Here is a 14,033-nt window from a genome sequence, read left to right as displayed (position 1 = left end):
TTGACAGTGCCAATGTCAGGTGCCCAAGGAGGTGAAACTAACAGATATGATCTAGTGATCTGTCTCCTGCCATCCATCTCACCTCTGACAACAGAGGCTAGGACACCTTCCTTACCCAACCTGGCTAATAGCCATAATAGACTTAACCTCCTTGAATTTACTAGTTCTCTTTTAAACCCATTATAGTCCTAGCCTGTCTATACACTACGCGTTTAAATCGATTTACGCTGTAACCGCCCACACTAATACAGCTCTTTATTGATTAAACGCATTATATATCGATTTTGTACTCTCAGACGAGAGGAGTAGCGCTAAAATCGATATAAACTAATGGATTAGGGTAGTGTGGACGGAAATTGAGTTATTGGCCTCCGGCGGTATCCCACAGTGCACCACTGACCGCTCTGGACAATCTGACTCAGATGCAGCGGCAGGAAAACAGGAAAAGCCCCACGAACTTTTGAATTACATTCCTGTTTGCCCAGCGTGGACTCTGATCACACGGTGGCGATGCAGTCCAATCCAAAAGAGCTCCAGCAGCACATACGGGAGATACTGGATGATCGCTTTATGGGAGAGACAAATTGTTGTATCAGAGCTCCATTACAGAAGACAAAATGCAAAGCGTTTGAAAAAAATTCCAGGATACACAGTGCTGCATGACAATGTAAGGAAGCCAAAGAATCAAATGGACGCTCATGAGGAGGGAGGGGTACTGAGGACTCCAGCTATCCGACAGTCAAGCAGTCTCTGAAAAGTATTTGCATCTTGCTGAGCTCCCATGTTGTAGGTTCAACACAGTGTCTGGCGTGGTTCAGGGAATACTCCTCAGTTTTCTCCCCCCACCCCACGTGAAAGAAAAGGGAAGAATATTTCTTGACTTCTTTCAATGTCACCTATGTTACTGAATGCTGCTGGTAGACACATGCTGCAGCAGTGAAGAGCAGTATCCGCTTCTCTCCCCCCGTGGTAGACAGTGCAATAGGATGGTAACTGTCCTCATAACCCCGAGTGCTCCAATGCTTTTAACTGAATATGGGGCGCCTGGGTACTAAACAGGGATGATTCCTGTCACTCCAGTAATAGGACAGTAAGGCTAGTACCATCTTCATCATAGCAATTGGGTGAATTAAATCAGTCCCCTCCCTTTCATGGAAAGAAAAGATTCTGTACCTTGGACTGTCATAGCAGCAGCATCCTGGGCTCTCTCCCCCGCACCGCTTAATGTTCTGCCTGGACTGTCATAGCCGGGAGGCTGCCTCCCCTCATTTTATCTCACTAACAGTCCTGTTTTTATTTCTGCATTCTTATAACTTCAGACACAAATGGGGGGGGGGGACACTGCATGGTAGCCCAGGAAGGTTGGGGAGGAGGGAAAGCAATGGATGGTGTTGTTGCGGGGCACCCCTGTGAATACTGACATGGACAGCTGTGCTCTGATCACATGGTCCTCTAGTACACTTGCCCCTATTCTAGCAGGACTGACTCTATTTTTAGAAACCATAAGAGGGATTGACTCAGGGAGTCATTCCCAATTTGCTTTTGCGCCCACGGCCAATCTCAGCCAGGGCACTCCTGATAGCAGCGACGTACAGAGGGAGAGAGATAACCGTCATCATTGCCAGTTTACTCCGGCAATAGATGGTACAGAAGACGGTAACATCTCGGCATCATGCAAAAGCAAATGAATGCTGTCTCGTGTAGCGCTGGATATCGCTCTGTCCCGGCATCCAGTACACTACGGTGCGGAAAAAAAAAGAGCTGAACGGGCTCCACGGTTGCCGTGCTATGGCGTCTGCCAGGGCAACCAGGGAAAACGCGGCGAAAGGATGTCAGCTGTTGTTTTCCCGAGGAAGGAATAACGACGACATTTACCCAGACCACACCACGACAATGATTCACCAAATTCCAAGGGGGGGGGAGAACTGCGGAACTATGGATAGCTATGGAATAGCTACCACATGCAACCTCAGAATCGACGCTAGCATCGGACATGACGCACAACGCCGAATTACTGTCTAGTGTGCCACGTGAAATTGAATTTATAATATCAGTTTTATTAAACCGATTTTAGCTAATTCGATATTATCGCTAGTGAGAACAGGCCTAGACTTCACACCTCCTCAGGGCAAGGAGTTCCATGGTTGACTGTGCGATTTATTTTTTAAACCTGCTGCCCATTAATTTCATTGTTTTAAACTTGCCTGACCCTAGTTCTTATATCATGGAACAAGTAATAACTTTCTTATTCACTTTCTCACCACCATCATGATTTCATGTCACTATTTCCAGTGGTCCTATTATATTACCAGATCCTGGCTCCATCAGGACTAAATCGAGGAATTGCTCTCCCTTGTGGCTCCGGTACCAGTTTTCTCCAAGAAGCATCATTTAAGGTATCAAGAAATTGTGCTCTTCATTTCATCCTGAGGGTACATGTACCATCACATGGGATAATTGAAATATCCCAATTTTATGAGTCTTTATTTTGATAGCTCTCTAATGTCCTTAGCATTCATCTTCACTATCACTCTCCTGGTCAGGTGGCATAAGATCCCTACTGTTATATTCTTAATAAGCATGCAATTACTATCATAGAGATTCTATGGAAATGTGGATTCATTTAAGATTTTACTTCATTTGATTCTACATTTTCTTTCACATATAGTGCCGCCACCCCGCCCCCCCACCACCCCGCCACGACCTGTTCTGTCCTTCTGATATATTTTGTACCCCGGAATGAGTGTGTCCCATTGATTGTCCTCACTCAACCAGGTTTCTGTGATGCCAATTATATCAGTATCCTCCTTTAACACGAGACACTCTAGTTCACCCATCTTATTATTTAGACTTCTAGCATTTGTGTACAAGCACTTCAAATACTTGTCACTGTTTATTTGTCTTCCCTTTTCTGATGTGTCAGATTCTTTTTTACGTGAATGTTTCTCATCTGATCTGGCCCATACTTTATCCTCTTCCATCCTCTCCTTCTGACTAAACCCTAGAAAATCTCTAAGAGAAGTCTTTGTCCAATCCACTTGCTCGTATGCAGAAATCGGCTCCCACCCTCCGCACCCCCTGCCATCTCTTAGATTAAAAACTGCTCTGCAACCTTTTTTATGTTAAGTGCCAGCAGTCTGGATCCACTTTGGTTTAGGTGGAGCCCATCTCTCCTGTACAGGCTCCCCCCATCCCAAATTTCCCCAGTTCCCAATAAATCTAAACCCCTCCTCCCTACGCCATCGTCTCATCCACGCATTGAGACTCTGAAGCTCTGCCTGCCTACCTGGCCCTGCATGTAGAACTGGAAGCTTTTCTGAGAATGCCACCATAGAGGTCCTGGATTTCAGTCTCTTTCCTAGCAGCCTAAATTTGGCTTCCAGGATGTCTCTTATATCCTTCCCTATGTCATTGGTACCTACACGTACCATGACCACTGGCTCCTCCCCAGCACTACACATAAATCTATCTAGATGCCTCAAGAGATCCGCAACCATCGCACTAGGCAGGCAAGTCACCATACGGTTCTCCCGGTCATCACAAACCCAGCTATCTCCCATTACTAACACCTGCTTTTTCCTAATGACTGGAGTTCCCTCCACTGGAGAGAACCTCAGTGCGAGAGCATACCCCAACATCATCTGGAAGGAGGGTCTCAACTATGGGAAGGTTTTCCTCTGCTCCCATTGACTGCTTTCCTTCCCTGAGCCTTTCATCCTCCTTAACAGCACAGGGGCTATCTGACCACAGGTAGGACAATTCTACAGTGTCCCGGAAAGTCTCATCAATATACCTCTCTGCCTCCCTTAGCTCCTCCAGTTCCACCACCCTGGTCTCTGAGAGCCAGGTGCTCCTTGCACCAAATGCACACACATGCCACCCGCCCACAGGGTAGATAATCATACATGGTACACTGAGTGCAATAAACAGGATAGCCCCCACTCTCCTACTGGGCTTCTGCCTGCATTCTCCCCTACATCTACATAGGTTACTGACAGGGATTTTGTTTAAATCAAGAAGTTCTGATTATAGTTTAGTTTAAAGGTTTTAAAGAATGGCAAGCGTACCTCACCCCCTTCCCACTCCCCTTCCAAACTCCCTCTCGAAAATCCCTATTAGCAGCCCCTGGTCGCTGACTCACTGCTTTATAAAGCCTTGGACTTCCTGATAGCCCCATCCTCTGACTAAGGCTCAGCCAATGAACAGAGGCTTCTAGATTTCAAACCTTGTTTAGAAGCTCACAGCTTCCAACTGCCAGCCACAGCACACAGTCCTTCAAACAAAACAGACAGACAAACATAAGATGTTCATCTATGTGTCTGACAATTTTGTTTTTTACTACAGTTTCAACCAGTTTGCTTGGTACTTAAGTCAGGCTTACCTGTCTATAATTGCCAAGGTCACCTCTGGAGCTCTTTTTAAAAATTGGTGTCACATTAGCTATCCTCCAGTCATTTGGTTCAGAAGCTGATTTAAATGATAGGTTACAAACCACAGTTAGTAGTTCTGCAATTTCACATTTGAGTTCCTTCAAAACTCTTGGATGAATACCATCTGGTCCTGGTGACTAATTACTGTTTAGTTTATCAATTTGTTCCAAAACCTCTTCTAATGACACCTCAATCTGGGACAGCTCCTCAATTTGTCACCTAAAAAGAATGGCTCAGGTTTGGGGATCTCCGTCACATCCTCAACCGTGAAGACTGATGCAAACAATTAATTTACTGTCTCCACAATGACCTTATCATCCTTGAGTGCTCCTTTAGCACCTTGATCATCCAGTGACCCCATTGGTTGTTTAGCAGGCTTCCTGCTTCTGATGTACTTAATTTTTTTGCTAATACTTTTTGAGTCTTTGGCTAGCTGTTCTTCAAATTCTTTTTTGGCCTTCCTAATTATATTTTTACACTTCATTTGCCAGAGTTTATGCTCCTTTCTATTTTCCTCACTAGGATTTAACTTTCATTTTTTCAAAGGATGCCTTTTTGCCTGTCACTGCTTCTTTTACTCTGATGTTTAGCCAGGGTGGCGCTTTTTTGGTTCTCTTACTACGTATATTAATTTGGGGTATACATTTAAGTTGAGCCTCTATTATGGTTCCTTTAAAAAGTTTCCATGCAGCTTGCAGGGATTTTACTTTTGATGCTGTACCTTTTAATTTCTGTTTAACTAGCTTCCTCATTTTTGTGTCGTTCTCCTTTCTGAAATTAAATGCTACGCTGTTGGGCTGCTGTGGTGTTTTCCCCACCACAGAGATGTTTAAATTTAATTATATTATGGTCACTATTACCAAGCGGTCCACCTATAATCACCTCTTGGACCTGACCCTGTGCTCCACTTAGGACTAAATCAAGAATTGCCTCTCCTCTTGTGGATTCCAGGACTAGTTGCTCCAAGAAGCAGTCATTTAAAGTGTCAAGAAACTTTATCTCTGCATCCCGTTCCAAGGGGATATGTACCCAGTCAATATGGATATAGCTGAAATCCCCCATTATTACTGAGTTTATTTTAATAGCCTCTCTAATCTCCCTGAGCATTTCACAGTCATTATCACCATCCTGGTCAGGTGGTCTGTAATATATTCCTACTGCTATATTCTTATTATTTGAGCCTGGAATTATTATCCATAAAAATTCTATGGTACAGTTTGGTTCATTTAAGATTTTTACTTCATTTGATTCTATGTTCTTTCACATATAGTGCCACTCCTCCACCAGCACAAGCTACTCAGTCATTCCTATATATTTTGTACCCTGATATTACTGTGTCCTATTGATTTTCATAATTCACCAAGATTCTGTGATGCCTGTTATATCAATAGCCTCATTTTATACAAGGCATTCTAGTTCACCCATCTTATTATTTAGACTACTAGCATAACTCAAGGATTGTGTTGAAATCATATCAACTTGGCCTTTTGGTCTAGACTAATTCAGTTATTCTGTCTTTCTTTCAAACCTTTTCCCATTGACATTTATTATAGGTTATTATAACCTCTTATGAATTTTTACATACTTTTTTACAGTTGAACTCACAATTTGGGTAAATTTGTAACTCCTATTGTCACAACAGGCCTGGCAAGGCATTGTCAGACTGAATAATTGGTCAGGGTGGTACTGAGAAGCTCAGCAGATCCTTTACATCTGCATAAGGCTCCGGAGTACTCAGTACCAAAATGACCTTCTTTGAGCAAAGGCAGCACCTCCAGCATCTGCACTGAAGAAGCAGACAGCCTCACCAGTCCCAGTATGGGAATCAGACACATCAGCTCTAGGTTGGTCGAGCCACTAGGATGCAACAACAGGGAGCAGTGGGCTGAAAGGCACATTTTATCTTCAATACCAGATTGGCTAGCAGCTTCTGCAGTTGCAGAGTTCCGCAACGAGGACTTTAACAACGTGGAGGCCATTCTCTTCTTTGGCTTTGGAGGGTGAGGGTGCTCCAAGCACTTGTACCTCTTGGAGGAGTGCTCTAGTGAGGAGGATATCCTCCTCCCTCTGTCTGCAGGTAAGACCAGGGAACACTCGCGCATGGTGAGGAACTCCCTCTAGTCAACTGAACTGATATTGATGTTAGGCCAGCAGTGGCATCCACAAGGATGTACTGGAGACGTTCTTCTCTCTGCTTCTTGGTTCTTATCTTGAAGCCCCTGAAAAAAAATCAAACGCCTGTCCCTGACTTCATCCTCACCGAGGCACTTCAGGCAGTGAGTGCGAGTTACTCACAAACACTGGTTTGTGACACCCAAAGCAGGGTTTGAAGACAAGGGACCTTGGCATAGGTTCCTCCAGTACAAGGCAGAATCTGGAGTCCACTGACAATTAATTGTGAACTACTGATTAAAAAAAGAAGAAAAAGAGGTCTAAGGACCCAAAAATGAGTACCATTAACTAAACCCAGCAAGTTCTCTAAAGGAAAGATCAGAGAGCATGTTCTGACCACTGATAAGAAGGAACTGTAGGATGGGCATGGTGGCTCTACCCTTTATAACAGGGGTCTCAAACACGCGGCCCGCGGGGCTCAAACACACGGCCTGCCAAGCTCCCCGCCAAGTTCCCCGCGCCCCCCCACCCTTCTGCCTACCTCCAGGCCAGGGATGGGCAAACTACAGCCCGTGGCCCAAATCTGGCCCGCGGGATTGCCCCCCGTGGCACCACAAGGCCCGCATCGCTCCCTTAAGCTGCTGGCAGCACATCCCTTCGGGACGGAGGGGGACAGAGAGGAGGGAGAGGGCTCTTCCATTGCCTCACACCCCTCCTGCACCTCAACTCCCTGCCCTGAGCCACCTGCTCCACCCTGACCCCCTGCCGGACCCCTCACCCCTCTTGCACCCTACACACCAACTCCCTGCCCTGAGCCCTCTGCCGCACCCCACACCCTCCTACACCCCAACTCCCTGCCCTGAGCCCCTGCCACACCCTGCACCCCTCCTGCACCCCCTGATGACAGGGAAGGGGCAGCATTGGGGTGGGGCCTTTAGGGAAGGCGGTGGAAAGAGGCAGGGCAGGGGTGGGAAGAGCCGGGGCCTAATGGAAGGGGTGGAGTGAAGGCAGGGCCGGGGCAGTGAGGGTGGGGGTGTCAGTGATGCGGCCCTCGGGCCAATGCACTAGACCTCATATGGCCCTTGTGGTCATTTGAGTTTGAGACCCCTGCTTTATAACCTTAGCTCAGAGCACAAGGAACACCAGGTCATAGTGGGGCCGCCCCTCTGGGTTCTGTTAGGGAAAATTCTCCAGCACTGGTGTACGAGGTGTGCGGCACATCCTCTCCCCTTCCCAACCATAATGGACAAGTGCAATCACTCAAAGAAGAATTAGTTTCTTATTGTACATACAGTCGTCTTCTAGGTTCATAACTAGATCCAAGCAACTGAATCACTTTAAGTCTTGTGAACTGGAAGACAGCATAAGCAGTTACTTTCTGTGTGGACCTGCATCTTTCTTGAGTTAAATTCAAACAGAGTTGGTACTTCTTTCTTAGTCAGTAAGTTTCTGCCATGAGTCCCACTACATTTACTAAAAGTCTATTTTACAGTGTAGTTTTAATGTTTTCTAGGGTCCCAGTTTTGCAGTCTTTTCTCAAATTGATAGTCCAACTGAAGGTGATGCCCAAGATTTTCAAACTTGATGCACAAGTTTGGCCACATACATTCATTAAGTAGCCTTACTTATGAAAGGACTGGGCCCCACAACTTACATCGATTTCAGAAAAACCATGTTTGAAAATTGTGGCTCATAGGACTATTCACATAAATAAATGCAATTTAGTGTAAAGAGTGCATGTTTGGAGTTTTGGTTGCTTGTTATTTTTAAAACATCTTTTGAAATACAGAAAAAATATGCTTAGGCATTTTCAAGAATTGTTTCCAACATCTGGTGTGTATCTTAACTTATTTATACGCTGTCAAAAATTCTAAATGTACTGCAGTAAGCACTGAGAATTGTTTTCCAAACATCCTACCTTTGTGGTGGAAACCAAACCTCATGGTGTTATCTGAACTAGGTGATTCTGTAGAAAGTAAACTGAATGATTTCCAAGAGGTGCTGATCAATATTTGGATGCCCACTATTAGACTTGGCAGGAACATGTGAGTGATTTAGGGAAGAGATAGAAACCAAGCTCATAAAATGAGAGGAAGACACATTGCCAGGAAGTACACCTCCCAGCTTCATACCCACTTGTCTGTCCTCTTCCCTCCCTGCCGTGACATCTCTGAACAACTGTCACACCTGATATATTGATGTAGTATTTTTCTCATTTCTTTGCCACACCACAGTATGCAAGTCTCAGACCTGATAATATTGGAGGCAACTGTGAAGATATGTCAATAAGGAACACATGGAAGGAATATTTTATTATTGAGTTACCCATGATACTGGACAGTAAGATAAGGAAGTTTTGTGTTGACCCAAAACAAAGGAGTAGTCTTCTTGATACTAGTGCCCAGAAGAGTAATTATCTGGGGGGAGAAATATTATCCACCAGGTGCAATGGGTCAGTCCTTTTATAGCATCTTGAACTCCAGAGGAATTTGGAAAACAGCCTAGGGTTATTGAAAAATCTCTGAAGGATGAGGATAACAAGCCAGTTGCCTTATTTCTGGAGGCCTTATCTACCCTGCTCCATCCTCAATTTCTCTTCAGAGGAGGCTCAAAATCATGAAGCTGCTTCAAGGTGGCTTTGTACTTTTTCTTACTATTTCACCATCCTGAGTTTTCATATTACTATGGTAGCACTTAAACTTAATTTTTAAAGTCAATGTATTGACAATAAGCTAAGTTGATAAGGAAAACATTATTGGCAAAATTCTTTTCTGACATCTTTTATGGATATTATTATTTTTTTCCCCTGGCACAGCTTGGCCTTACGTCTGCCAGAGGAAGAATGTCAGGGTAAATTCATCATTAGTCAGTGATTATATTTACAAAACATGCCTCAGTAAAGAAAGCAGCAGACAAAATTAAGATACGTAATTATTTTACTAAATCACATGTTGTTGCATCCATCCTTGAGGAAAGAGGTCAAGAAAAATTAGTTCACCCTTAAGGTAATCTTTCCCCTGTAAATCTCCCAAAATTTAAAGAGCATCTAGATTATTTTATGGATCAGTCACCACCACCACCAGTCTCAAGCTAGTTTACCTTGCACACTTAACGTTTGCTTCTATTCCATTAAAGCTGAAATTCTTATTGACTTCAGTGTGGGTGAGATAAGATATGAAACATCTGGGGCCTCATCACCAAACTACAAATGAAGTTCTCCTTCCTGAGGACAGTCTCATTTGACCATTCCCCATTATGCAACAAGTAACACCTTTTAATGAAAATGTCTCAACATAACCTACCTCTGCCAAGCAAGTTATCTGGTCCTTTCTGGAATTCTAATGTTTACAAACTGACTTAAAACATTTGTACTGCAGCTAATTATAAGTACCTCCCCTACAGTGCACCTTTCTTTAAGTGTAACTATGCATGAATCACATACCTGCAGATAAAAGAAAAAGAGTTTTAAAACCCAGATAAATACCATTTCCCCCTTCAAGACTGAATGTTAACGACTTGAAGAACCTTATCTATATCACCACAAGGCTTTTTTCCTGTTTTGTATTACACCGATCAACTAATCAAGTCTTTGTTCTGTCTTATCATTGCTCATTCATCAGTAACTTCAACTACAAAACATTCTCTTAATTAACATTCAAGTTATTTAGATCTCCAATACTTTATTTAAAGTACTGTACATAGATCCTTCCTTAAAAACAGTAAGGGTCACATCCAACCTTTCTCATATCAACACACAGAGGAGGAGTATTTGCCCCAAATTTTGAGCATTCATGTGGCAGCATCTCCTGCACAGGGCAGAACCAGTGGAAGCAGCATGGACTATAGACAGAAAGAAACGCGTACACAGAAAAGACATGCCACTCCTCACAATCTCAGGTCTTAAGAGAGAAGTCAGTATGTCTTTTTGGTACTCCAAGCCCCTTCCACAAGCGGAAGCCAGTACTGGCAGCATGGCTAACTGTGCTGTCAGTTGCTTTCCCTAGGGGAAGAGGGTTTTCATGGATCAGGCTCTCCAACAGGGAAAGGAGATTAGAATAAATTGGCAGAATTATTGCTGCTAACAGGAGCATTAACATAAATACAGTATTCTGACTCATTCAGAAAGGAATATGCCATGAAGACCAACTCTTCCTAATTCCTCCCTCCCTTGCAACTAGACTGTTTTCTTCCCAACATGCAGCAGTACCAGTAAGCAAACAGTAGCGATGGATTGGTGGCAGCACCACAGTGGTAGAAAAATACCACCACATAACTGCCTTTTCTCACCATTCCCTTGCCAGTCCACTTCCTCTTTATGGCCCCAATTCAGCAAAGCATTTCAGCACATGATTAAACCCATGTTTTTTCAGCAAAGCACTTCAGCAGGAGCTTAAAATTGAGTACATACTTGTGTGCCCTTGGTAGGCTTAACCACGACCTGCAACCATCTGCAGGGAACTTGGAGGGAGGAGCACAGGTTGCAAGAGAGAAGGGTTTGGAGGAGGCACCACAAAGCCAATTTGTATTCCCCTGGCTTAAATCCTAGCTACAGTTGCAGCATGCCTGTAACTAGTTCTCTTAATAAAGAGCCAATTTAATGTTAGAAACGTGGAGTCATTTCATGTTTTTACTTAGCACATCGTACATGAAACAGGGCCTAAAGTGAAACTTTTTGGTAAGTGGTTTGGTGAATAGGGATGGACTGCTGAATCTGAGCCTACACTCTTCCAGTGCCCCTCCATACCACATTACTGAGGTAAGTGTGGGGCTTTAAGTCATGTATTTTCTTTGGATAGATGAGTATTTGCTTATACAGCTTTCAGTTACAAAAAGCCGATAGGTGCCTCATATATCACAGCTTAAAATTAGTAAACTTTGTATGTCTTGCTTCCATTTTAAAGAAATATTGATCCAAGATTGAGACTCTTCTGAAACTGTAAGCAATTTAAAGTGTGATAATACTTTTCTATAGCTTTCCAGCAGCATACACAGTGATCAATGGCTAAGCTAAATATGATAATGTACAGCTAAAAGGTAATACGTCAAGGCCAGTAGGCTTAAAATAATACCTCTATTTGTTTTGCAAGATGAGTGTGCATGCAAGTTCTTGATATACATTCCTGATCCCTGCATAAAGATTCCCCCCGCCCCCCACGTATCCAACATTCCACAGTAAATTAAGTACAATTTGTGGGATAACATTCACCTTTTCCTCATGTGTCAGGCATTGGCAATTTCTGAAGGCAGGATACCAGACTTCATGGACCAATTGCTATTTATATAACACTTCTTCTTACCCCTCTTTTGTGCTTTTCTGTTCTATTACTGTAAGCAGGAGTTGTATTCAAAGTCACAAAAATCTTGCTTCCTGAGCACTTCAAGAAACATGATTCTGGTACATGTAAGTCAGCAAAATTTTCACAAGAATTGGACTGAGACAACTTCACATGCACACACAAACACCTAATCACAGCAAAATAACAAATTGGATAGATCTTGGAGCTAGACTGAATGACACCAGCTAAGGATCTAGTCCAATGTTCCAGATTTGTTATTATAACATTCATATGAAGATTCAGTTTATATTCAACATAAGGAAAGCTGAGGTAAAAACAACAGGTCTGTCAATTGTCTAGGCATTTCTTATGTGCCTATCAAAGGCCTCAATCCAATAATTTTTTACATCCACTTTTCTTTCAGCCAGATTTTTCTTCCCATTGACAGTATGCACAAAAAGACAATAAATATCAAATTATTTCCACAGTCTTTGAATATAAATATTGTTTAAACTGTTTACCTTTCTTGCTTCTCTTATCATCTTCCTAATAGTTTCCTTTATTGTGAAAGGCTGTACTCGTGGTGGATGAAAAAGTAGGTCAATATTTGTACCTCCAGACTTTCCAGGCATCAGATAGGGCCAGCCCAAGTCAAGGTTCGGAGCTTCCACATCAGATTCAATAGGCCAATAAGTACCCGAAGAAGAGGTATCATCAACAGCATTGTCAGAGGAATAAACTGTGTTTTGAGGAAGTTTCTGAACAGTGTTCAAAATATAATTAATTTCTTCTTCTGCTAGGAACTCTGAACATCTCTCTTTGGAAAGAAATTCTTGGTAGGCTTCTAAACCTCCTTCAATTAAAGCATCAATAGCTACACGATACCATTCCTTGTAATGAGGTTCAATGTAATTTTCTGATCTGCATTCATCATGTAAAGATGAAAGCATAGATGATGTTTCCATTTTCACCAATATTTAATGACAAACCTTTTAAATTTCCATTCATGCACCAATGAAATGTACCTGAGAGGAAATTGAAAGAAAACAGTTACAGTTTTTGGCAATTTTAATTATAATACTTTAACCTTCTCTCCCACCATCTAAGGATTTCAAAGTGCTTTGAAAAATTCATTAAGTAAGCTTTACAAACCTAAGCCAAGTGGTATTATTCTCCCCTTTTTCAGATGGGGAAACTGAGGCACTTGTGAGTTAAGTGATTTGCTGAGGTTCATATGTAGAGTCTGTGGCAGGGCTGGCAATACATCCCAGATTTCATGATTCCTAGTCTTGTAGTATAAACAGCACGTGTTCTGTGTGTGGAGAATGAATATGTAAATTTCCTCCAGTCAATTGTTTCAATACTCTATGCTTGTTGGACCATTCTTAAAAGTGTTAAAACCCCAGCTCTGATTCCTGCTTCTTTATGCTCTAGTCTCTCATATTCCTCCCTTGTACACATACCTTTTCTCAGGCTTCTCTGAAACCACAGCCTTTGATGTCCTTATCTTCATCTACCTTTTTATTCACCATGCAGATCTAATCCTCTTGCTGCTTGAAACAAAGCCAGCCTATCTCACTTTCATGAGTTACTTGAAAGAGAGTTTTCTCCTCCCACATTTGAATCAGACTATGACTCAGCAATCTGTTTTCTAGTTCCACCCTGCTCTGCCTCTGGAGCAGCTGCTTTTATCCTACTGTTAATTTAAAACAAAAACAATAATAATAATAATAATAATAAAAAATCAGGAGTTTTTTATTGCTCACATAAATGTTCTTTTTTCAATTAAACCAGAAGGGAGGTTGCGGCTGCTGCCACAGAGAAAGGTAGTACATACAAGGGGAGTAAGTACATAAAGAATATAGGGCCAAGTTTTCCTCTCATTTACAGACCTACAACTCCACTGAACTTCTACAGTTTACTTACAATCTTTGGCCTAGGGAGGCAAGCTATAACTTGGAAACCCATGAGAGCAGCATTCAAGTGGTCAGGTAGAACTGAAAGCAGGTACATGGTAGAACCTTCCCAATCCCAATGGTAACAACATAATGTGACTCAGAGAAAGATAACCAAAAGAGAGTAGAGGGAGTTGGGGGAACAGCTATTGAGTGCAGAGTAATTTAGGATGCAGATACCTAATGTGTTGCTAGAAAATTAATGTGAAAATCCTTGTTGGAAGCCTATTTAACGATATTTTGCAGTAATGCATTATTTA

General features: G+C 42.6%; 1 protein-coding gene across 2 annotated transcripts in view; it reads right to left on the bottom strand.

Moving 5' to 3' along the window:
- Nucleotides 1-12,814, bottom strand: part of FAM83B (family with sequence similarity 83 member B) — a 67,768-nt gene extending 54,954 nt beyond the window's left edge. For both annotated transcript variants that reach the window (XM_032771120.2, XM_075063424.1), the window contains exon 1: nt 12,340-12,814. In XM_032771120.2, coding sequence (XP_032627011.1) covers nt 12,340-12,783 — 444 coding nt within the window. In that variant the 5' untranslated portion in view covers nt 12,784-12,814. The remainder of the gene's footprint in view (nt 1-12,339) is intronic.
- Nucleotides 12,815-14,033: the final 1,219 nt, after the last annotated feature.

The sequence above is a fragment of the Chelonoidis abingdonii genome, chromosome 3, assembly GCF_003597395.2.
Source record: "Chelonoidis abingdonii isolate Lonesome George chromosome 3, CheloAbing_2.0, whole genome shotgun sequence".
Taxonomy (NCBI): domain Eukaryota; kingdom Metazoa; phylum Chordata; order Testudines; family Testudinidae; genus Chelonoidis; species Chelonoidis abingdonii.
This window is presented reverse-complemented; position numbering and strand designations above follow the sequence as displayed.